This window comes from Anopheles nili, chromosome X (assembly GCF_943737925.1).
Source record: "Anopheles nili chromosome X, idAnoNiliSN_F5_01, whole genome shotgun sequence".
In the NCBI taxonomy this organism is placed as follows: Eukaryota; Metazoa; Arthropoda; class Insecta; order Diptera; family Culicidae; genus Anopheles; species Anopheles nili.
In genome coordinates this window covers 13,556,609-13,583,228 of record NC_071293.1, presented here as the reverse complement: position 1 = coordinate 13,583,228, position 26,620 = coordinate 13,556,609, and the positions used below count along the sequence as shown (strand labels likewise).

Below are 26,620 nucleotides of genomic sequence, written 5' to 3'. Positions count from 1 at the left end.
TATATTAAGTCCTGTTGAACCGCCAACAATAATCTTCTCCGCCAACAATAATTCTTAATTTTTCTAACCGCCAATCTTAATCTTTAATCTTCGTAACCGCCTATAGTTTTATTGCTTGTCCAAGTACTTCAACATTTTTAAAAATGTTGAGATGCTCCTGAAATTAACGAATCAATTAAAATTATAAATATAAATTGAAAATGGTGGTTTGTTTAGGTATCTAAGAGTTATTTATAACAATACATCGTTTGTTTCTGTTTCTTTCTATGTTCAAATACCAATTGAATTAATTTTTTGTTATACATTCTTTAATACGGGAGGCTCAATATCTCCATTGAGGATAGCCATAGAAACCCTCAATAAGACAGGCTTTGACAGTATAAAGGTTGCTGGACCATCTAAGAAGAAGAAGATTCATCACTTTTACTATATGCATTCCGATTGCACTAAACCATTATTCATTCTTGTTTTACCATAACCATTTTTCTTCCCAGCTCTGACCTCATGCTTATTTATGTGCTATACCTTTTCAATCTCCTCTATAAACCATCCTTAACGAACTTATTTTTTATACTATTTTCATCCCATTTGTATTTCCATCCCATCAGTAATTGTTAGATTACTTCACATCCACTATTTAACCCTTTCACAGTCCTGTTATTTTGGAAAAAATGTTGAAAAATAATCACTTGTTCAAAAAAAATTATCACATTTGCGCATTGGGAGAAAATGTTCAATGGCCAATAAATTTTTTACCCAATTTTTTAAGATTTTATGTTGAAAAATAATATTTGGTTCAGTAATTTGGAAAAAATACTCCAAATATCAGTTGAAATAGGAAATTTATTTATGATTTCAATGAGTTCTAATAATTAAATTTTAATATATTTTAAATTTCTTAATAGTTTTCAATTGCATTCGCATCCAAAGCATTCGATCCAAAGTCCATGAGCGCGATAATATCTAGTTTCTTAACGAAGCTTTCTACCGCACTTGCACTCTCATTCTTTTAGTAAAAAAAATAATAATTTATTAAATTATTATGAATTGACTATTGAAAAATATTAAACTGTAGAACACTTGTAAAAATAGAGACTGTCAACACATTGATTCGTGGAGAACCTAAACATTCTTTGAAAAATTGAATACACAACAGTTAAGGGGTGAAATACAACTAGCTATAATTCGGGCGGTTTAATTATTGCATATTTGCTTGATTTAAAATAAAGGCTTTAGAATGTTTGAAAAAAGGGATTCGCTACATAAAATGATCAGTTCAAGACGGTCCAAGGCGGTCCAATACAGCAGATGCACTTACTCTTCTGGGCTCATGAAAGTATCGAGCGAGAGTTAATTCTGTTCCACCTTGGGAAGAAACAACATTACAGTGTGAGGTCAATAAAAAAGTGTGTTAACAGAAATGTGTTTCTATAACTAAAACATACGTGGATGAAAAAACTCATAAAGTTATTATTTTTTTTGTTTAAATCTGAATCTGAGTATTTTTCTTTGAAAAAATGAGTTTTACTCACGTTTCTTCACTTTGCCTTGTGGAAAATGTCCGTTACCCTCGGGATAGTGTTGTGCACTATTTTTCCCACGTTGCTTCGCATACTTCTCTAGATTCAATCGTTAACTTCTTGCATTTCCCACGAACGATTTCATTGCTTCGTACAGCGTGGATTCCTGTTCGCTCGCTTCCTGGCTGCGGCATCCCATCGAGGAAGGCGCTCGATTTTCTACAGATCCTCTTTCATTTGATCCAATATCTGCACTCATCCGCATTGATCATCATTCCATTTCTTGTTGCATCGCGTTTCAATCGGCTATACGTGTTACCCACCATATTTGTCGTCCATTCGATGATGTCAATATGATGTAAGATGCCAAAAACTTGTAGAGAGAAGAGAAATAAATCATGCCACAGATGTTGTTGTCCAGGCCCACGTCTTCCATTATACCTTCCATAGCGAAGTCCAAGAGTAGACAGGAGAAGTTGTCGCCTCGAACGTATCCGATAGGATATTCGACATTTGATGGGGGACTCTAATAGCCGGATCGACTTCCGCTTTAAGTACGTACCATGTGAAGTGGCGTCAGGCCTGATGGAAAAGAGGGAGATTGTCCAAGAAAAGTGCAGTAACTGCTGGCTACACTTATTCATTTCACTTCACTTTATTAGTTTATTTCCCGATACAAACTGATTGTAGGCATGTGTTCCGGGTTCTTTCGATACCTAGTTGGCCCGAGACACATGTCTACGGTTTTGCTTACAAATGTAAAATAATGGTGACCTAGATCTAGACTTCGATTACGCCATCCAGTAGCGATCACTCCCCTTACACTTAATTTTTTATCGTTACACCATTGCAATGCTTGTTGAATCTCGCGCACGCCAGTTCTCAGTCACGAAATGGTACTTCCGGTGAGAAAAGGGGACCTTTTTATTTGGCGCGTGTGATCTATGAGTTGAATCAAAGTGGTGATGTGGGGAATCGAGACTGTGTAATAGATGTATTCTGTTCAAGAAGCATATTCGGGGAGCATGTTTTTATCTTGGGAGTTCTTGGGAACTGAATTCACGTCTTTAGCCAACGCTAAGGGGTGAACAGTAGTATATGTCGAAAGCAAAACAATAGTAGCATCTTGGCTGTTCCCTCGTCATTCAGTCCATTACTCGGAGAGATTATCAGAAGTGGTTAACTCTATGGCGCATTCGGTGTTGTAACTTTGATCTGGAGTGTAGCTAGATGATGGCTGGCAGGGAATAATTTTTTTTCGGTCTTGTATCACTCCTGGATACCTCTTTTCGCCAGTCTTTCGGTGTCCTTATGACGTATCCATCGTGCCTTTTCGAAAATGTTGACTCGCATCTTTACCGCTATTGCTCAGTGTCTCCCAATTGTCATCTATGTCTTCAATTTTCGTTTGTGCTGTCGAACCGTTTTTATGAAATCTATCGATTCCGTAGCGCCAGCTCATCCTCTACTTTGTCATTCATATATGTAGCGTAGGTCCATCTTTACTTCGTGGATCACCTCCATGACGTCAAGTCGTCGGATGGGATGATTAATCCTTCAAGCCATGTTGTAAAGTATTTTCTTCTATCGTTTAGCGGCTAGTTCACACTAAATCCTACTATTACTTTTTTCAATTACTATTTGCCTTATTTTTCTACCCTTATAGAAGCGAACTTCTATTGCTTTCAAAGCTTCTGTTAACTGAGTTGTACAGTGGTTTTGAATCTAATTTTATAAACTTTGAGCTTACGATGTGGAGTGACTGCTTCAAATGCTACACAGTTTACGTTTCCACGGTTAGGGAGAACTTTCCATGGTTAGAGAGCATTCAAAGCTGTTGAATTGCGAACACCGAGTTTTTGGTTTGCCGGACAGTGGGGCTAATTCTGTCCTCCATCCAGGTTAAGTAGGATTTTAAGTAAGTTAGTAAGGAAGTGAGTAAACAAATTAGCTGATTTACTCAACTTCGTTCGGGTCAATGTAGCTTAAAAAAACATTCAAGGGCATTTTTGCGGATGCTGCTGTAATTCAAATAATGATGTGTTTATTCGACATCTCTTGTTTTAGTTCATTCTGTATTCATTCTATTTGCTTATTTGCTAGCTTTATCGTTTTATTTCTCAATCGCTTTTAAAATAGGCCATTGATTTGGGTAGTCCTATTCAAAATCCATCCAACAACATCCTATGCATCTTATTCAACAAATCTACCATTTCAAACATCTTAGATATCTCACTTCTTTTTTGAAAAATTGATCGCTTAAAAATTATAGATGATGTCTTATTTGAATGAAATTTGACACCTACTCTACGAGAACTTTCCGTGGAATAATGATGCGATCTCACTCTATCTGCTATCTGTTTTATACATGCTTTTTACTCATCCACCTTCATGATCACTGTTGATCAATCTCTCGCTACCCCTTTCATCCACAACCAAGTAAAATCATCGTCAAAGCTATCGTTTTACTTTTTATTCTCGCCAACTCACTGCCTTTTCATCATTTAAAAAAAAAAGTGAGCTTATTCACCCTCCAGTGCTATTCAGTGTCGCACGGCGTTCTCTCTATCTCTTATTTGAACGCGCACTGGGACTCTCTATTTTGAAACGATCAGCTGTGTGCAGTTTTTTCGTCTGTCGAGTTTTTAAAAAAATCTCTATACTCAGATATATTTTCCACTGAAAGAACGTATCATTTTGTAAATGCAGTAACAAGCATGAAAATACACAACTTCTGCATAAAATACAACGTCACAAGGTTCTCATAAGAGGACGTATATAAAATTACCCAAACGCTCAAACTGGGCTTACCCAACATTAATAAGCTATATCATCATAAATCAGTGCAGGATGCATCCAAAAGAGATATCAGTAACGGTTAGAGAAAAGAATCATCCGTTTGTTTATTGACGATGATGGCAGATATGTTACTATAATCCATTAGTATTTCATGAAAACATACTAATGTAGCATGTCTGCTAAACATCCGACTTTAATGAAGGCAGTTACGCTATTGAAACGCATTCAACCCGAATCATTTCACAAACGCACCGTTTCATACACTCAAGTAATGAATTCAAAATTAGATGATCAATGCAGTAATGTAAAGTGGCACACTAATCAACTCAAGAAAAAGCAATATATCCGCAATACCTACGGTAGGCACAAATAGCCAGGTGAGCATTTCCTCAAGCGAATCAAAACGAGGTCATTTCCGCTAGCAAACCAGAACATTCAATACTGTTTTGATACAAAATTTACTATGTTTATTAACAAGCTGGATATATCAAACCAATATTTGAGTATAAATAAAGTGACTCTGCGCAGAAGGGTGAGTCGAGAAACGGTCCAAAAGGGAAACCTAAAACTTTGTGTTTTAATGCAAGAGCCGTGAGTGTCTTCTTACCCAAGGTATAGCCTCGCAAATCTCCAACGATCCAGTATGGAAAATCACTTCTAGATTTCCAATTTGGATTTGGATCGATCAAAACCTTCTGCCATAAGTAATGTGTCCGATCGAGTGACCGAACCACGCCGATGCGATATGTTGCCGTCCGACCGTAGGCGACGGTTAAGTAACCAAGCAAAAACGTTTTATATTACACTTATGCAAGGGTGAGCTGAAATGAAACAGCTATCCACATAACATATCCAGAGGTGGATATGCACAGTTTCCTCATTGAAGGTTGTACTTTGAAAAAAAAAAACTCCAGCTATCTGGACCTTGTAATTGATGGGCTCAATGTCTTTTGACGAGCTTCAATGTTATGGCGCGTGTCCACCATTCGGACCAAGCTAAAAGAATGGGTGACTAGAATTGAGTGAACGAGAATGAGCGACCAATTTGTGTTTTCCAGAGTCGTGGACCTACGCTATCGGACATCGTCGGACATCGTCGGACATCGTCGAGCTGTCTCGATGACAGTTTCAAATTTAAACAGTTTTGAACGGGACTGTATTTACAATTACACTTTTGTTTCATAGCAAAAGGAGAAATAATTAATTGAATTTTTTTAGATTTGTTTTTAAATAGAAAAACTAAATATACAAACGAGTGCAATGAGCACCACGTAAGTTTTGCGTGTCCACTGCTCGGACCAAACCAGCAAGCGAATTCCATACAAATTTTTGACAATTGATGTGTCAACAGCTGGTCCGATGGGCAACTCATTCGATTAGCCCGATAGGTGGACACGCGCCATTAGGTATTATCGATAAACTACTCACTAGCACTACGTATAAATGTTTGCTGACCGAAAACTGCTATTATTTTGACGAATCGGGAGCATTTGTTGTAATTGTTTGAAAGAGCTCTACTATTGTATTACATCTCAACACAAATGCTGTAATGGTTCTTTTGGCAACGAAGTGGCAACGGATTGGTGAGATATTTAGTATAGAATATTGTCTAGTTGTGCTTCTAAGCTGCCCATACTGGTATCAAATTCTGCTAATCGTTGTACTACCCCAGATAATCGTTTGTGATTTACCCATTCCGTCTTCGTCCGACAGATCTATCTGTACATTTGTAAGCATCAATCAGATGTTATATGTTACATGATTCCACCTTAGATGACGGCGCATGAGCAAATTATGTGAAAATGTTTTGAATGTTGGGAAGGAAAGATCCATCGAACCATTGATAATCTGCCTGCGTTGCTTAGGGCGTCGTTGGTGTTAATATAGAGAGGTTACTGGAATAATTTATAATGTTGTATTGCTGCGTACTTATTCCGTGATCCTAAGTCTCAGATAAAATAACGCATAACAATTTGACTGTTATCGGTACATTAAAACCTGTTTAGAAACTGTTCTTATAGACAAATCTGCTATAGACCAGCAGGTTTTGCAAGGCCTGGTGCACCGAAATCGTACGTACGTATTAATCTAACCATTGCAAATATTTCACAGCTAGCGCGAGAAGAAAACACAGAACGAACGTATGAGAACGAATGTGTGTAAAAGCAGTAGAGAGAAAATAGAGCGGTACCGCAAAAGAAAGAGCGATATATCCAGTGAGTGCACAACAACAGCGAATAATGAATCTGCATTAGCCAGAGAAATGACCTCGCGTAAAGCTCTTTCATATTATTGTGGTAATTATTTTTTACAAAGCTCCTAAGTGACAGGAGCTTTATCGACGAGAACGTCTGTATTGCGGCTTGATTTTCGACTAGAATGCAGCCCAACGAGAAATTTACGGGTATAATGTTGCGATCTCACTCTATCTACTGCTTGTTTAATATTCCCCTGTTACAACCAAGAAAAATCCACCGTCAAAACTATCTTTTCACTCTTTCCTCTCGCTTCTACTCACTGTTTCCTCTTTACTTCGCCAAAAAGTGAGCTTAGTCACCGTCCCAAGTTAACAGCCACGCGGTTTTTCGGCTTGCGGCCAAAACAAAACTCGGCTTGCTTTCGATTCGAAAATCAAGCCGCAATACAGACGTTCTCGACGATAAAGCTCCTGTCACTTAGGAGCTTTGTAAAAAATAATTACCACAATAATATGAAAGAGCTTTACGCGAGGTCATTTCTCTGGCTAATGCAGATTCATTATTCGCTGTTGTTGTGCACTCACTGGATATATCGCTCTTTCTTTTGCGGTACCGCTCTATTTTCTCTCTACTGCTTTTACACACATTCGTTCTCATACGTTCGTTCTGTGTTTTCTTCTCGCGCTAGCTGTGAAATATATGCAATGGTTAGATTAATACGTACGTACGATTTCGGTGCACCAGGCCTTGCAAAACCTGCTGGTCTATAGCAGATTTGTCTATAAGAACCGTTTCTAAACAGGTTTTAATGTACCGATAACAGTCAAATTGTTATGCGTTATTTTATCTGAGACTTAGGATCACGGAATAAGTACGCAGCAATACAATATTGTAAATTATTCCAGTAACCTCTCCATATTAACACCAACGACGCCCTAAGCAACGCAGGCAGATTATCAATGGTTCGATGGATCTTTCCTTCCCAACATTCAAAACTTTTTCACATAATTTGCTCATGCGCCGTCATTTAAGCTGGAATCATGTAACATGTAATTGGTCCGCTCATAATTGAGCACGTCGTACTTACATGGCCTACCTTGCTAAGCTTAGTCAAGGCTTTCATGACTTTTAATTACCCGTAACTGGAAAGTCAATCTTGCGCACGAGGGGGGCTAAGACGAGATTCGATCCCGATACTATCGTGTGTTTGTGCCGCACTCTAATGGCGCGTGTCCACCTATCGGGCTGATCGAATGAGTTGCCCATCGGACCAGCTGTTGACATATCAATTGTTAAAAATTGTATGGAGTTCGCTTGCTGGTTTGGTCCGAGCAATGGACACGCAAAACTTACGTGGTGCTCATTGCACTCGTTTGTATATTTAGTTTTTCTATTTAAAAACAAATCTAAAAAATTTCAATTAAATATCTGATTTTGCTATGAAATAATAGTGTTATTGTAAATACAGTCCCGTTCAAAACTGTTTTCATTTGAAACTGTCACCGAGACAGCACGCCGTGTCCAACGATGTCCGATAGCGCAGGTCCACGATTCTGGAAAACACAAATTGGTCGCTCATTCGTATTCACTCATAACTAGTCGATCATTCATCCAGCTTGGTCCGAATGGTGGACACGCGCCATAATGAGATGTAATACAATTGTAGAGCCAATTCAAACAATTACAACAAATGCTCCCGATTCGTCAAAATAATAGCACTTTTCGATCAGCAAACATTTTTATGGAGTGCTAGAGAGTATTTTATCGATAATACCCAGTATTGAAGTCCGTCAAAAGACATTGAGTCTATAACATGGTCCAGATAGTTGGAGATAGTAAAGCACAACCTACAGGGAGGAAACTGTGCATATCCTCCTCTGGAAGTTGCTTTCATGAAAGTAGTATGAAGTAGTATGCTTTCATGAAATACTGATTGATTTTTGTAGCATATTTACCATCATTGTCAATAGAGAAACGGATGGTTCTTTACTCTAGCCGTTGCTGATATCTCTATCCGATGAATCCTACACTGATTTATGATGATATGGTTTATTGATGTAGGGCATGTCAAGTTGGAGCGTATGGAAAATTTTATATATGTACTCATTTGAAAACCTATTGTGACATTGTATTTTATGCAGAAATTGTGTATTTCCATGCTTGTATACTGTATTTCGAACATCATACGCGTCATTCAGTATAAAATATATCTGAATATTGTGATTTTCTTCATAAGTCGACGGACCAAAAACCAGATCACACAGCTGATCGTTTCAAAACAGAGAGTCCCAGTGCGCGTTCAAATAAGAGATAGAGTGAACGCCGTGCGACACTCAATAGCACCGGACGGTGAGTAAGCTTACTTTTGGTGAAGTAGAGAAGAGGTAGTGAGTGCAAGCGAGAGCAAAGAGAGAAACGATAGCTTTGACGGTGAATTTTTGTCGGTTGTGGATGAGAGGGGAAGCTTGAAGAGGAGTAACAGTGGTCATGAAGGCTGATGAGTTACAGGGGAATATAAAACAGATAGTAGATAGAGTGAGATCGCAACATTATACCCGTAAATTTCTTGTTGGATATGACTTGCAGAAATAATGAAATCAGTGGTCAAATTGATTAGAGTAATCAAGTTTCTACGTTTTTATTTTAACCAGACGTAACTTCGAGTATGCCTATCAGTATTCAAACGTGATTTGAATAGATTAATCTCGGCATTTCAAGAATACCGGATCCCACGTTGGTCTCTAAACTGTGTGAAAAACACGTCTTCCGATAATGAATAGCACATGTGAAAAGGATGTTTTTTGTAGTATAAATCGTACCTATAATTCATGGTTCAGCAAAGTCCTTTTTCACAAATCTAGTTTTGTGTCTTTGGGAAACTTTCATGTATTTAAGTCCTCGTCACACAGCATTGGTTGATTAGCAATCTGATTGGTTGTGTGGATGAGTGGTGGGGGAGGGGTCTTATTTAAAATATCAACCCTCCTCCACCCATCAACCTCCTCCGTAACACATCATGTAAACAAGACACCTTTGATCTAACGCATTTGTTTGTTCAAAATATTGTGATGGGGAGGGGGAGTATATATTGAGTTTTTACCCCATTTTGTAATTTAATATTTAATGGTTTATTGATTTTGAACACGAAACTTATATATGTTTAGGTCATACGCCAATGCTTTCTAGCAACGAAATCCTCTTCCTTCGCCGAAACAAGACGAATTTATGAAACTATGAGATTTAAAAAAAATTTTAAGTTTAACAACGTATTGCAGAAAAACAAAGTAAATGAGCAATAAATAAAAGAAAATGTAGCAATAAAAGCATATCACGTGCCTGTTATGACAAGAAATCGAAAGACTGAAATTGTTATATAGATTTTACAATAATTTCCCAATCAACGTTGAACCAATACTAATACTATCCTGTTAAACAATTATTTTACAAATTTTCGCCAAAAAGGTAACTAAATCACAATCGCAGAGGATAGTTAATAACGCCCTTTCACTTACATCGAATATCGATTCATCGGATGGATGTTTTCCTACCAAAAGTGATGTAAATAGTGATAATAAAGGAATGGTTGATGAAACAACTAAGAGATCTTCATATGTTCGAGTAACCTCATTAGCAACCACTGATGATTTGAGGAAAAATGAAACCAAAGAAAATATTTTATGTGCAGCCATTGAACCAAATTTTAATGAAGTAACTGCTACAATACGAATCAAACAAAAAATATCACCACATAAACTTCTTGGTTCCAACAATTCCTCGACGAACACTAATGAAATTGAAGAAATCTCTGAGTGTAGTAAATTTGTAGCTGATCAAAATACCCAGCAGCAAAAGTTAATCTGCAAACAAAACAACAGCAGTGGGAATCCTCGAAGCTTGCAAAATACATTGAACAAAGAAATCAAGAAAACTAAGAATGAACATGAGAAGAATATGAACACTATTTTCAACGTTTCATGCATAATCCAATCAAATGATAATGAGCCCAATCAAATTGATGAAATGACGTTAATCGCTACCGAGTTCCAAACCAAGGCCAAAGCTACCAACGTGAGTATAGATATTTATTGTGTCTTAGGCCGAAAAGTTACAGCATTTTCTCAGCATTGAAATAAAATTATAGTTATCGTCTCCTAGTTTATAACAAAAACAAACATACTATATTTCACAACTGAAAATTGCAGGAATTAAACCAAAATTGATTCGATTCATGCCCTGCTCTGGTATTTAAAATATATGTAATGGAAAATCCGCTGATAACACAAGCAGCATTATTTGACTGTTGACTAAGACCAGGCCTTGTCCCAACTTGACAGCTTTGTGGTTTTTCGGCTAACAACTATTACAAAACTCGGCTTCTTTTCGATACGAAAATCAAGCCGCAATACAGACGTTCTCGTCGATAAAGCTCCTGTCACTTAGGAGCTTTGTAAAAAATAATTACCACAATAATATGAAAGAGCTTTACGCGAGGTCATTTCTCTGGCTAATGCAGATTCATTATTCGCTGTTGTTGTGCACTCACTGGATATATCGCTCTTTCTTTTGCGGTACCGCTCTATTTTCTCTCTACTGCTTTTACACACATTCGTTCTCATACGTTCGTTCTGTGTTTTCTTCTCGCGCTAGCTGTGAAATATATGCAATGGTTAGATTAATACGTACTTACGATTTCGGTGCACCAGGCCTTGCAAAACCTGCTGGTCTATAGCAGATTTGTCTATAAGAACCGTTTCTAAACAGGTTTTAATGTACCGATAACAGTCAAATTGTTATGCGTTATTTTATCTGAGACTTAGGATCACGGAATAAGTACGCAGCAATACAATATTGTAAATTATTCCAGTAACCTCTCCATATTAACACCAACGATGCCCTAAGCAACGCAGGCAGATTATCAATGGTTAAATGGATCTTTCCTTCCCAACATTCAAAACATTTTCACATAATTTGCTCATGCGCCGTCATCTAAGGTGGAATCATGTAACATGTAACATCTGATTGATGCTTACAAATGTACAGATAGATCTGTCGGACGAAGACGAAATGGGTAAATCGTAAACGATTATCTGGGGTAGTACAACGATTAGCAGAATTTGATACCAGTATGGGCAGCTTAGAAGCACAACTAGACAATATTCTATACTAAATATCTCACCAATCCGTTGCCACTTCGTTGCCAAAAGAACCATTACAGCATTTGTGTTGAGATGTAATACAATAGTAGAGCTCTTTCAAACAATTACAACAAATGTTCCAGATTCGTCAAAATAATTACAATTTTCGGTCAGCAAACATTTTTATGGAGTGCTAGGGAGTAGTTTGTCGATAATACCTAACATTGAAGCTCGTCAAAAGACATTGAGCCTATTACATGGTCCAGTTAGTTGAAGTTTTCCTCGTGCTCATCCTCGTGTTAGTATGCTTTCATGAAATACTGATTGATTTTTGTAGCATATTTACCATCATTGTCAATAGAGAAACGGATGGTTCTTTACTCTAGCCGTTGCTGATATCTCTATCCGATGAATCCTACACTGATTTATGATGATATGGTTTATTGATGTAGGGCATGTCAAGTTGGAGCGTATGGAAAATTTTATATATGTACTCATTTGAAAACCTATTGTGACATTGTATTTTATGCAGAAATTGTGTATTTCCATGCTTGTATACTGTATTTCGAACATCATACGCGTCATTCAGTAGAAAATATATCTGAATATTGTGATTTTCTTCATAAGTCGACGGACCAAAAACCAGATCACACAGCTGATCGTTTCAAAACAGAGAGTCCCAGTGCGCGTTCAAATAAGAGATAGAGTGAACGCCGTGCGACACTCAATAGCACCGGACGGTGAGTAAGCTTACTTTTGGTGAAGTAGAGAAGAGGCAGTGAGTGCAAGCGAGAGCAAAGAGAGAAACGATAGCTTTGACGGTGAATTTTTGTCGGTTGTGGATGAGAGGGGAAGCTTGAAGAGGAGTAACAGTGGTCATGAAGGCTGATGAGTTACAGGGGAATATAAAACAGATAGTAGATAGAGTAATGGCGCGTGTCCACCATTCGGACCAAGCTAAAAGAATGAGTGACTAGAATTGAGTGAACGAGAATGAGCGACCAATTTGTGTTTTCCAGAGTCGTGGACCTACGCTATCGGACATCGTCGGACATCGTCGAGCTGTCTCGATGACAGTTTCAAATTTAAACAGTTTTGAACGGGACTGTATTTACAATAACACTATTACTTCATAGCAAAAGGAGAAATAATTAATTGAATTTTTTTAGATTTGTTTTTAAATAGAAAAACTAAATATACAAACGAGTGCAATGAGCACCACGTAAGTTTTGCGTGTCCATTGCTCGGACCAAACCAGCAAGCGAACTCTATACAAATTTTTGACAATTGATGTGTCAACAGCTGGTCCGATGGGCAACTCATTCGATTAGCCCGATAGGTGGACACGCGCCATAAGATCGCAATATTATACCTGTAAATTTCTCGTTGGTGTAGTGGCAAGGGCGGTCATAAGTCCCATTTTTTTATTCGCTTATGCTAAATCTGAAATTGCCGATTGAAAGTTAATCAAGAAAATTCTGAAATTGTATACTTCTAGCATTTATATCTTCAAAGATACAAAGCTCAAAGTCAAAAAAGCTCGCCTAAAAGCTCAACTTTCAGCTAGTCAGTACCTACAATTCAACTGATTATTTTATTATTAATTTGTTTCGTGAAATAGGTAATTTATATACCATTAAAAACATGAATTAGTTTACTTGTGATTATAAATAAAACAAGAATTGAAATTTTATTTAAATTCATGTTTTTGTCTGTAACCAAATAAAAACTAAAAAAAACTCGTTTTTCAACTTCGGTAATGAAGAACAAAAATGTTTAAAATTGTTTCTTTCCTATTTTTTCCTAAAACATACTTTAACATATGATAATGAAATGGTGAAACGCTCCCGACCAACTTTGAACTGCAAATATGTTAAAAATGGATTTGAAATTTTTTGGTATACGCACTGAAGTATCAAACTTAGCGAACTTGACTGTACAGTATTGACGAGAAAGAGCCGTACCAAAGTAGCACTGAACTGTTTTATAAGCATCAATGCCTGAAATATAGATTATTAAATTCATAAAAAGTATTTTTAACCTTTCTATTGATAATTTTACAATGTTGACATTTACATCTACTCCATTGTTATGCAATGATTTTCAGAGTGGGGTTCAGAAAAATGAACTTTAAAAGAATTTTAACTTGATCGAAAAGTATGATTTTTCTTTCGTTTTTAATAACATTTTCTTTATTGTTCAATTAAATGCAAATGCAAAATTTTTTTTGTTTAATCAACATTATAACTTTTTGCTTATTCCATTGAACATACCGCTGTATAAATTCATATGATTGATATGATATCATTGCAGTTTAATACCCATCTGGGATGTTTTGGAGATCTATTATACTACATTTTTGTTGGAAATGAATGTATTTACTCTGCTGTTACAGATACTAGATATCACTAAGCACAAATAGAATAAATCGAACTACTGGTAAAAGGACTACAGACTAATAGTTATCCAATTTGCATATGAAGGATGCAGATACATTGGCAAAGTGATCGCTTAAGAAAAGCAATGATTTTTCCTCTAGCAAACATAAATAAGAATATGTTATTGTACTATCAAATATTGATTTTACGGAATAGAAACATAATCATTTGAAATTTAGCTCTTAGTAGCGTGACTACCAATATCTTTTGATTGATTAGTTTTTCCTTATAAACTATCATTTTAATCAATGTTGGTTTTATTTTTGCGTTCAACGACAATTGCGATTGCAAGGTGGATGTTTATCTATCTTATACTTAAACTTGAGTTAGAAACAATGGATTGACAAAGAACATAATATAATCACCAATGTACATCTTTACTTTATTGAATTTGTATATTAAGTACAAAACCACAATAAAAATACTAAAAAAGAGAGAATAACATATGACTTTAAATGTCCTCATGGAAATATATTTTTATGAAGTTTTTCTAGTTTTTTTTTGTATTTTTATAACCATTATGGCGTTCAACATGTTTAGGATTCAAATTCAAAGCAAAAATCATTATCAAGAACACTATCACCTATAGGGATTGATACCAAATGCACCTGAAATAAGAAAAAACTGTGCACAGTGACGCCCTCTGGATGTCCAAAACATCGAAAAATGCTTAATTTTGTCATATAAGCGCTTTCAAACCTATTTGGTAGTGAATTGTTGCTTAGTTATGGAAAAAAAATAATGACCGCGTTTTGTTCCGGGCTGCCCCTTAGTGCAGGCGTGTTTTAGGAATCGTGATCACGTTTCTCTGCTCCTCATTTTTGTGCTCCGAATGTTAAGTCTGAAACATCTGGCTTTGCAGAAAGAATGTGATTGTGCTGGCCATGAGTTCATTACTGATTCAGTACTTTTAGCAAATGATCTTCGCTTCTAGACCCCGCATAATGCCTCTATCCTAAGATTTATCAGTCGTCCTCCTTTCGATATTTCTCCGACCTTTCCCATTTAGATTTTTGAATACACCTTCGGAATTTCATTCATTGGAACGGGCTGCACCACCATATTAGTTTGAGATGATGGTTTGCTCTTTTGCTTCAGATAGGTTATTGTTTTTAGTAAAAAGTACAATAAAAATCCTAGAACCATGAATATTGTTCTGTAGATTGTACTTGGTTGCGGTACTGTTAATCTAGTTATACTTTTCAATTGTTTTAAGTTTTATGATGTCTAGTTCCTCTAGTTCAGGGGTCTCCAAACTTAGATGGCGGAATAGCCGAGTGGAATAACAGGTGCTGAGAGCCAATCATAGTTAGTCATTTGAAAAACTAATATTGGTTTTAATGTGGGTGGAGGGCATAGGAAATGGAGTCAACGGTGCATGTTTGAGAAAATAATAATTATTATAAATGATGAAATGGCTAAATTGAAATAATTTTCTAAAATATGTACACTACAACCATATATTTAAAATATGTGCAGCTAAAATATACACAAAATATGTTATGTATTTAGTATTCATTAAAAAATTTACTACGTATGCAGTTTTTGATTTTACACTGTCATGACTTTCTACATTGTCTTGATTTCTTAAACATTTAAGTTAAATATAACTTGTACTTTTCTGTATATATCTTCTGAAACTAAAACGAATGATGGCATCGTTTCTTGGATGTTGCAAAAGCTGACAGTTGAGGTTTCAGATTAGACGTTCTTATCGTCAACACAGATTCCATGTGTATTTCGGTTAATTTCAAACTACATCAATTACAGTTTATCACTCAAGGCGACTAGTCATCTGAACACATAAACCTATCTAAAACAGTGAATTAGTGCATCTCCAAATAAAAAAAAGAAGACAGCGACAAAAAAGGAACACGTAAATAGCAGACTCAAAAACTCTCACAATTAAAACACTAATAATAAGAACACATTACTAGTGCGATGGGAGTCGAGGACCCCAGGGGAGGGCAGGCTTTTGGCTCGTATTACGAGCCGTTGGGTCAGAGCCCTAGCAGAAAACAGAAGAAAAGGAAAATCAGAGGGGATAAAATTCCTCTAAATGAATTCTTCGCGAAAGAGGAAACCTTTATGGTTATCGAAGGATGTACTCTCGAGAAACCTCTTAGAGCAGCTAATCCCTTCTTAGTACAAAAAGTCATTGAACTAGCAATTAACGAAATGCCAAAAAAGGTCACCATTTTAAAAGATGGCAGACTTCTTGTACTAGTAAGAAGTAAAAAACAAGCAGACAGATTGAAGAAAATCGATCTTAAATCTACCAACGGAATCGAAACTAAAGTTTACAAGCATGAGACCCTTAGCTCATTTAAAGGTGTAATAAGATGTGATGCCATCCCATTTACTACTAAGGAGGAAATCATAGCTGGGCTTGCTGATCAAAAAGTAAAAGACGTAGAGATCATGAAAAGAAAAGACAAGGATGGCATATGGGTCAATATCCGTACGGCCATACTAACGTTCGATTCTGTCAGTACCCCACATAATGTAAACTTTGGTTATTACTATGATTTGAAAGTGGAGTTATACATCCCTAAGCCGATGCGATGCATGAAGTGCCTAAGACTGGGGCACACAAAAAAGTTTTGTAAAAGTAGTAAAAAGTGTGCTAACTGCGCAAATACGTATCATGAGACATGTGATTATGAAACTAAATGCCTAGAATGCGGCGAAGCACACAGCACTTTAGACAAGACATGCACCGTATACCTTGACGAATTAGAGATAAAAAAATTCAAACTACAAATAGAGTTTCCGCAAGAGAAGCTCGAGAAATCAGAAGAGCCCAAGCTCCGATTATCCCTCGTAAATACATAAAAAAAAATATTCGCTGAAACAGTGAATACCAGACACATTCCACCACATTCAGAAATCCGCTATTATGAAAAGACAGATAGCCCCAACTCTTATCAACAAGAACTAGAAAACCCTGGTAATACAAATACCCACCAAAAATCATAAATTGCACGCCCCGCAATGAGATCACTAATACAACAGAAATCACAAAGGTCAATACTCATACAAATACTACAGTCAATTGCATTCTTTCCGACACTGAAATTCTACCGTATAATAACGAAGAAATTGTACCGTTCGACGATCGTATAGCATCGCCAACGAACAAACAAGCAACAGGCATACACAGAACACTCACTCCATTATAAAGAACTAACATAATAACAACTATCTAATAAAAACAAAAACCCTATAGGCTATACATTACAAGCATCCTCAACGCACCCATTAGCATGTTTAATTTAGTCCAATACAATATTCAAGGGTTAAAAAACAATTTGGACGAATTGAAAAAAGTAGCAACAGAGGCTAATTTGGATGCCATTTGCTTACAGGAGGTATGGACAAATCCAAACTCTAACACACTCCCAAAAATGAAAGGTTAGAACATAATATATCAACACCGAGAAGACGGCTACGGGGGTAGCTGCATCATATTAAAAAACCGGTATAAGTTTGAAGAAATTAATATTTGCAAGAGTAATAAATTCATACAAACTACCGCGATTAAAGTGGCGAACCTTTATATAATAATAATTTCGATATATGTAAAACCCTCAACTCCAAAGAAAGCATTTGTAAGAACCATGGAAAAAATTCTAAATGCAACCAATCTACATAAAAATACGATAATTACTGCGATTAATTATGAAGCGTGGGGGAACCCATATACAGACACTAGAGGTAGAGGACTATTATACCTCATAAATAATTCTAGTTTTTCCATTCTGCATAACAAAGAGCTAACCTACTCTAAGAAAACTCTAGATATAACTAGAGAGGTATCAGAGCAACACTTAGGAGGGAGTAGTCACCGCATGATAATATATCAAACTAATTACCACAAACCGCCCGTATATGGGAGTGGCCTATAATAAGGCTCGCATTGAAAAAGAAATCACCAAGCTAGAATGTGAAAAAAGCATTGATTCTATCTCAAAAAAGATTCAAGAAATAATACATAATAACAAATATACCACGGCCCATGTTCCCAAGTGCTGGTGGATAACAGATCTTCAGCAGGCATGGAAAAACAAGAATCAAGCGAGAAAAAATTTTAATAACCACCAAACGTTAGAAAACCTTATCAATTTTAAAAGGGACCTAGCAAAATTCAGATATTTGAAGAAGCAAGAGAAAAGAAAGAATTTTGAATCTTGGCTAGAATCAATAAATTCAAGTGCATCCACTGCTCAGCTCTGGCTCATTATTAGAAAGTGTTACGGGAAAAATAATATCTCTACAAAAAATAACATAATAAACAACAGCAATCAAAAGGACAAGGAATTCTTAAAAATCAACTTCCCGAAGACACATCGTCGAGACCAAAAAATAACAAATAACTATTAGTCTGAAAAATTAAATTAATTATGAGTCTTGGCAAAATATCCTCGAGAAAAAAAAAGAATACATCGCCGGGATCGGACAACATATCCTACAGAACACTAAGTCTGCTAAGCAAAAATAACACTCTGTCTATCATTAAGGAAGTTAATAAAATGTATCAAGTTGGCAAAGTTGCGGCTAAATTAAAAAAAATCAAGATAGTAGCCATAAAAAAATGGGCAAAGACCCAAAAAAAAAACCGAAAACTTCAGACTAATTGCCCTTCTTTCGACAATTACCAAAATCACTAATTCGGCAGTTTTATAAAATATTAACTACCAGCTGGGTAAATACAATAGAATACCGGATACTAGCTTTGGCTTCCGAAAACACAGATCAACGCTGTCGATGATAGAGTTGATAACTAACATGGTATCAGCAAACAGGCGGGACTCTCTCCGCAGTGGTATAATTTTTATCGACGTTAAAAATGCATACAATAGTGTAGCAACAATACAACTTTTAGAGATCATGCGCCAATCCATGATATCTGAGGAAGATATCGGATGGATAGGCAGCTTCTTATCCAATAGAACGTAAGAATAGAAAATAGAATAGAAAATAAGTTGATAGAAAATAATAGAAAATAGAATGAATATAGAAAATAATAATAGAATAATAATCCATTATTTACTCTTCTCTTGATCAACTTATTTTCAATAGAAAATAAGTTGATCAAGAGAAGAGTAAATAATGGATTACCACAAGGTGACGTACTTTCACCAACTCTCTTCAACTTATACACTGCCTGTTGCCACGCCATAAATGACAATAAGACTAGAATTCTACAATATGCAGACGACTTCACAATCATAGAAGCAGGAAAGTCGACAAAGGAGGTTGAACAAAACTTACAAAATACGGCCACCTGGCTTAAAAACACGCTGAACTCCTTAAATCCTGAAAATCGAAAGTTATGAGATTCCCCAATGACAAGGACAAGATAAACATATCTTTAGGAAATACACTTCTAGAGCAAGTCCGCAATCATAGATTCATAGGAATAACTATAGACAGCAAACTAAAATTCAATCTGCATGCCAAAAACTTAAGACTCAAGGCTATTAGTAGACTATAAATTATGAAATCCATATGCGGGATAAACAATAACATAAACCCTGAAAAGGCAGTTCAGGCTCACCGAGCGATTGTAAGAGGAATCATCGAATATGGCAGTGGCCTCTGCCTAAACTCGAATAAAACGAGACAAAACGCTCTAGCTACTACATTAAACCAATCCTTGAGAAGAGTCACAGGATGTACTAAAAGTACTCCCATCAACTCACTATATGCGATTGCTGCTGAAAAACCTCTATCTATCAGATCCCAATTCCTGGTAGCTAAACAACTGGCTAAATCCGTAGCTTACTCAAAACCAAATAACAGCAGATTAGTCAAGCTATTAAACCAAAGAACAGGAAACAAACACACAGCGCAAGAAAATATTTACTTGGAGTACAAAGAAATATATATAGCTATCGCCAACTTTGATCATAACACTTACCTTAACTCCAACATTGTCCAAGCATTCTGTCAGTACCCCACATAATGTAAACTTTGGTTATTACTATGATTTGAAAGTGGAGTTATACATCCCTAAGCCGATGCGATGCATGAAGTGCCTAAGACTGGGGCACACAAAAAAGTTTTGTAAAAGTAGTAAAAAGTGTGCTAACTGCGCAAATACGTATCATGAGACATGTGATTATGAAACTAAATGCCTAGAATGCGGCGAAGCCCACAGCACTTTAGACAAGACATGCACCGTATACCTTGACGAATTAGAGATAAAAAAATTCAAACTACAAATAGAGTTTCCGCAAGAGAAGCTCGAGAAATCAGAAGAGCCCAAGCTCCGATTATCCCTCGTAAAAACATAAAAAAAAATATTCGCTGAAACAGTGAATACCAGACACATTCCACCACATTCAGAAATCCGCAATTATGAAAAGACAGATAGCCCCAACTCTTATCAACAAGAACTAGAAAACCCTGGTAATACAAATACCCACCAAAAATCATAAATTGCACGCCCCGCAATGAGATCACTAATACAACAGAAATCACAAAGGTCAATACTCATACAAATACTACAGTCAATTGCATTCTTTCCGACACTGAAATTCTACCGTATAATAACGAAGAAATTGTACCGTTCGACGATCGTATAGCATCGCCAACGAACAAACAAGCAATAGGCATACACAGAACACTCACTCCATTATAAAGAACTAACATAATAACAACTATCTAATAAAAACAAAAACCCTATAGGCTATACATTACAAGCATCCTCAACGCACCCATTAGCATGTTTAATTTAGTCCAATACAATATTCAAGGGTTAAAAAACAATTTGGACGAATTGAAAAAAGTAGCAACAGAGGCTAATTTGGATGCCATTTGCTTACAGGAGGTATGGACAAATCCAAACTCTAACACACTCCCAAAAATGAAAGGTTAGAACATAATATATCAACACCGAGAAGACGGCTACGGGGGTAGCTGCATCATATTAAAAAACCGGTATAAGTTTGAAGAAATTAATATTTGCAAGAGTAATAAATTCATACAAACTACCGCGATTAAAGTGGCGAACCTTTATATAATAATAATTTCGATATATGTAAAACCCTCAACTCCAAAGAAAGCATTTGTAAGAACCATGGAAAAAATTCTAAATGCAACCAATCTACATAAAAATACGATAATTACTGCGATTAATTATGAAGCGTGGGGGAACCCATATACAGACACTAGAGGTAGAGGACTATTATACCTCATAAATAATTCTAGTTTTTCCATTCTGCATAACAAAGAGCTAACCTACTCTAAGAAAACTCTAGATATAACTAGAGAGGTATCAGAGCAACACTTAGGAGGGAGTAGTCACCGCATGATAATATATCAAACTAATTACCACAAACCGCCCGTATATGGGAGTGGCCTATAATAAGGCTCGCATTGAAAAAGAAATCACCAAGCTAGAATGTGAAAAAAGCATTGATTCTATCTCAAAAAAGATTCAAGAAATAATACATAATAACAAATATACCACGGCCCATGTTCCCAAGTGCTGGTGGATAACAGATCTTCAGCAGGCATGGAAAAACAAGAATCAAGCGAGAAAAAATTTTAATAACCACCAAACGTTAGAAAACCTTATCAATTTTAAAAGGGACCTAGCAAAATTCAGATATTTGAAGAAGCAAGAGAAAAGAAAGAATTTTGAATCTTGGCTAGAATCAATAAATTCAAGTGCATCCACTGCTCAGCTCTGGCTCATTATTAGAAAGTGTTACGGGAAAAATAATATCTCTACAAAAAATAACATAATAAACAACAGCAATCAAAAGGACAAAGAATTCTTAAAAATCAACTTCCCGAAGACACATCGTCGAGACCAAAGAATAACAAATAACTATTATTCTGAAAAATTAAATTAATTATGAGTCTTGGCAAAATATCCTCGAGAAAAAAAAAGAATACATCGCCGGGATCGGACAACATATCCTACAGAACACTAAGTCTGCTAAGCAAAAATAACACTCTGTCTATCATTAAGGAAGTTAATAAAATGTATCAAGTTGGCAAAGTTGCGGCTAAATTAAAAAAAATCAAGATAGTAGCCATAAAAAAATGGGCAAAGACCCAAAAAAAAACCGAAAACTTCAGACTAATTGCCCTTCTTTCGACAATTACCAAAATCACTAATTCGGCAGTTTTATAAAATATTAACTACCAGCTGGATAAATACAATAGAATACCGGATACTAGCTTTGGCTTCCGAAAACACAGATCAACGCTGTCGATGATAGAGTTGATAACTAACATGGTATCAGCAAACAGGCGGGACTCTCTCCGCAGTGGTATAATTTTTATCGACGTTAAAAATGCATACAATAGTGTAGCAACAATACAACTTTTAGAGATCATGCGCCAATCCATGATATCTGAGGAAGATATCGGATGGATAGGCAGCTTCTTATCCAATAGAACGTAAGAATAGAAAATAGAATAGAAAATAAGTTGATAGAAAATAATAGAAAATAGAATGAATATAGAAAATAATAATAGAATAATAATCCATTATTTACTCTTCTCTTGATCAACTTATTTTCAATAGAAAATAAGTTGATCAAGAGAAGAGTAAATAATGGATTACCACAAGGTGACGTACTTTCACCAACTCTCTTCAACTTATACACTGCCTGTTGCCACGCCATAAATGACAATAAGACTAGAATTCTACAATATGCAGACGACTTCACAATCATAGAAGCAGGAAAGTCGACAAAGGAGGTTGAACAAAACTTACAAAATACGGCCACCTGGCTTAAAAACACGCTGAACTCCTTAAATCCTGAAAATCGAAAGTTATGAGATTCCCCAGTGACAAGGACAAGATAAACATATCTTTAGGAAATACACTTCTAGAGCAAGTCCGCAATCATAGATTCATAGGAATAACTATAGACAGCAAACTAAAATTCAATCTGCATGCCAAAAACTTAAGACTCAAGGCTATTAGTAGACTATAAATTATGAAATCCATATGCGGGATAAACAATAACATAAACCCTGAAAAGGCAGTTCAGGCTCACCGAGCGATTGTAAGAGGAATCATCGAATATGGCAGTGGCCTCTGCCTAAACTCGAATAAAACGAGACAAAACGCTCTAGCTACTACATTCAACCAATCCTTGAGAAGAGTCACAGGATGTACTAAAAGTACTCCCATCAACTCACTATATGCGATTGCTGCTGAAAAACCTCTATCTATCAGATCCCAATTCCTGGTAGCTAAACAACTGGCTAAATCCGTAGCTTACTCAAAACCAAATAACAGCAGATTAGTCAAGCTATTAAACCAAAGAACAGGAAACAAACACACAGCGCAAGAAAATATTTACTTGGAGTACAAAGAAATATATATAGCTATCGCCAACTTTGATCATAACACTTACCTTAACTCCAACAATGAATCAAGAATCACAACCGAAATTCCAGGTGTCAATAGAAAAAAACAGATGAACCCAGCAACTACAAAACTACTTACTCTAGAAATTATAGACTCCTACCCCAAAGATATTAGAATATTCACTGATGGCAGCAAGAACCTAAATGGATGCGGTATAGGCATACACATTAGGAAAGCTAACGAAGAACCGCTAAACATAGTCCGCAAACTAAGCATACCAACGTCTATATGCACCACTGAGCTATATGCCATAAAGGAAGCACTGGAATTTGTAAAAAAGGAGGGTATGAGCCACCCAACAGTGTTCACAGACAGTAATGCAGCCTGCACCATACTAAAAAACTCATTTACGGAAGGTGTAACAAATGAAATCATAGGAGACATACTAAACTACTGGGATACAACCCAGGCTGAAATACAATGGATTCCGAGCCATGTGAGGGTAGAGGGCAAAGAAATTGCTGACCAACTCGCCAAAGAAGGTACAAATAGTGATACAAGGATTAAGAGTAAAATTAGACTAGCAGATGCCATAACCGAATTTAAAAACAAAGCCCAAATAGAAGCCGATAAGTGGTATAACAACATGCGCCTAACCAAAGGAAGAACATTCCAAAAATTCCAACCGCGCCTTACTAGGAAAATGTGGTATGCAAAATTAAACTTGGCAGCAAAAGACATTAAAATGTTAAACAGATTGATATCGGGTCACGATTACAGTAACTACTGGCTACATAAAATGAAACATATTGACTCTGGAACCTGCGATACATGTAACTCCCCAGACACAGCAAGACATAAGATATTCTACTGTGATAAATTAAGATTGGAAAGAAGAAATGCCATGGGTGTAGACGAGTAAACCTTTGAAAACGCATGGAAAACAAGGGACACCAAGAAAATGAAATCTCTAATAAGTTTCATAAGAGACAACAAAATTAAATTTTAAAATATAAACACTCCCACAAAAATTAGAGACAGACAGAACGAACTTTGAGTAACGCACACCAGGTTATAAACCCGTCGGAATATAATAGTGAAGATGTCAAAAACAATCTAATTCAGAAGATTAGATTAGATTCGAGAAAACTAACAAGTAAATTGCTAAGCAAATGGACATATGGCCATTAGTTGCCGGTCCTAGTTACTACTAAGGTTGAGTGGAGTCAGAACACGGATTAATATAGGAGGGCCCAGGTAGCTGGACTTCTGCATCGTACAGTGTTAAAACCTTAGTAAAGAAGAAGAAGAAGAAGAAGAAGAAGAAGAAGAAGATCTCAAACTATTTTGTACGTAATTCATTCGAGGAAATGTTTGTTCGCACAAATATGTTGTTCCGGACAGTGAAATGTACTTACACGCAAAATCCTTCATGTTTGGAAAATCTATTTTCGTCAATAATTTGTATAATTCAATTACTTCTTTGAATTTACTTTTGAGGTTATCTTTCTCTTGAATCTCGATGAGCTCCAACTGCAATTCATTGGGACAATTCAGAACTACGGCTTCGTATGAATTTTGAAAAATTATAATTTCTGAAGCCTTTTCGTCAACTTCAGAAAACATTTCACTGAGCTACTTTTGCAGGTTGCTTATTAAATCATATGCATAATGAACTAAGCATTCTGCCTTTGTTTCTCCTTTAAAATTCTGCTTACTTACTTACTTATCAGGCGCTACAACCGCTTGGCGGTCTTGGCCTGCTCCAGGAGAAACCGGAACCGGTCGCGGTCGAGCGCCGTCGTCTGCCAATCGTTAATTCCGGCCTTTTTGGCGGACGCATCCACGCCATCACTCCATCTCAGTTTGGACCTACCACGCCTCCTCTGTCCATTTGGGCAGCCTATAAGGAGTTTACGGGCTGGGTCGTCCGGTGCCATTCTAATGACATGACCAGCCCACCGGAGCCTGGCGAGTCTAATTCGCTGCACGACTGTGAGGCTATCGTACAGTTCGTAGAGCTCTTCGTTGTATCGGCTCCTCCATTGTTCTTCCACACATACGGGGCCAAAAATCCATCTGAGCATCTTCCTCTCGAACGCGGCTAAGAGGGTTTCGTCAGCTTTGGACAAGGTCCATGTCTCAGAGGCGTATGTGAGTACTGGAACTATGAGTGTTTTATATAGTTCCAGCTTCAGCCGTCGCGACTGGTATTTTGAGTGGAGAAGTTTCCTCAGGCTGTAGTATGACCGGTTGGCTGCCAGCACCCTTGCGCATAATTCAACTTCTATGCTACTGTTGGTGCTGACTTTTGATCCAAGATAGGTGAAGTTTTGGACGACTTCAAAGGTTCGCTCACCTATCTGTACGTCACCCCTGCGTAGACTCGCATTAGTGTATGTTAGCAGGGCCGCTGACGGTGCCACCATCATTTTGGTTTTTGCCTCGTTAATCTCCAAACCGACGTTCTCAGCCGCCTGCTCAATCCGTTTGTAAGCTTCTGCTACATAGGAGAGTCGCAAACCAATGATGTCTATGTCATCAGCGTATGCCAGAATCTGGATTGACTTGTAGAAGATGGTCCCCGAGGTTTCCACTCCTGAGTCTCGGATGGCCCTTTCTAGCGCCAGGTTGAAAAGGAGACAGGCAAGCCCATCGCCCTGGCGCAGACCCTTGGTGGTAGCAAAGGGTCTTGAGATTTTTCCATCCACCATCACCTGGCATGTGACGTTGGTCATGGTCATTTTAACAAGCCTGGTAAGCTTGGCCGGGATTCCAAAAGAGCTCATTGCGTCGTATAGTTTTACCCTGGCTAAGCTGTCGTATGTGGCTTTGAAGTCTATGCAGAGATGGAACGATTGGAGCTGTTGCTTCGCCATCTTCTCCAAGATCTGCCGCATGATGAAGATCTGGTCAGCGGTTGATTTTCTTTTTCGGAATCCTTTCTGATAGTTTCCAACTATCTCTTCTACGAATGGGACAAGTCTCTCTTGCAAGACTAAGGAGAAGATCTTATAGGCGGTATTCAACACCGTAATACCCCTGTAATTGCTACACTGTAGCCTGTTTCCTTTCTTGTATATGGGATAGAAGATATCAAGATTCCAATCACAAGGCATCGATTCGCTATCCCACACCTCAGTAATTATTTGATGAATTTCGCGTTCAAGTGCTGCACCTCCGTTTTTGA

General features: G+C 37.0%; 2 protein-coding genes across 2 annotated transcripts in view; one reads left to right on the top strand and one right to left on the bottom strand.

Moving 5' to 3' along the window:
* The window catches only part of LOC128729025 (troponin I), a 7,605-nt gene extending 4,561 nt beyond the window's left edge, over positions 1-3,044 (bottom strand). Inside the window, exon 1 of the mRNA XM_053822673.1 lies at positions 3,027-3,044. Within this exon, the coding sequence (XP_053678648.1) occupies positions 3,027-3,044 (18 nt within the window). The remainder of the gene's footprint in view (positions 1-3,026) is intronic.
* A 7,012-nt stretch (positions 3,045-10,056) lies between these two features.
* The window catches only part of LOC128729024 (ubiquitin carboxyl-terminal hydrolase Usp2), a 30,047-nt gene continuing 13,483 nt past the window's right edge, over positions 10,057-26,620 (top strand). The window contains exon 1 of the mRNA XM_053822672.1: positions 10,057-10,585. Coding sequence (XP_053678647.1) covers positions 10,097-10,585 — 489 coding nt within the window. The 5' untranslated portion in view covers positions 10,057-10,096. The remainder of the gene's footprint in view (positions 10,586-26,620) is intronic.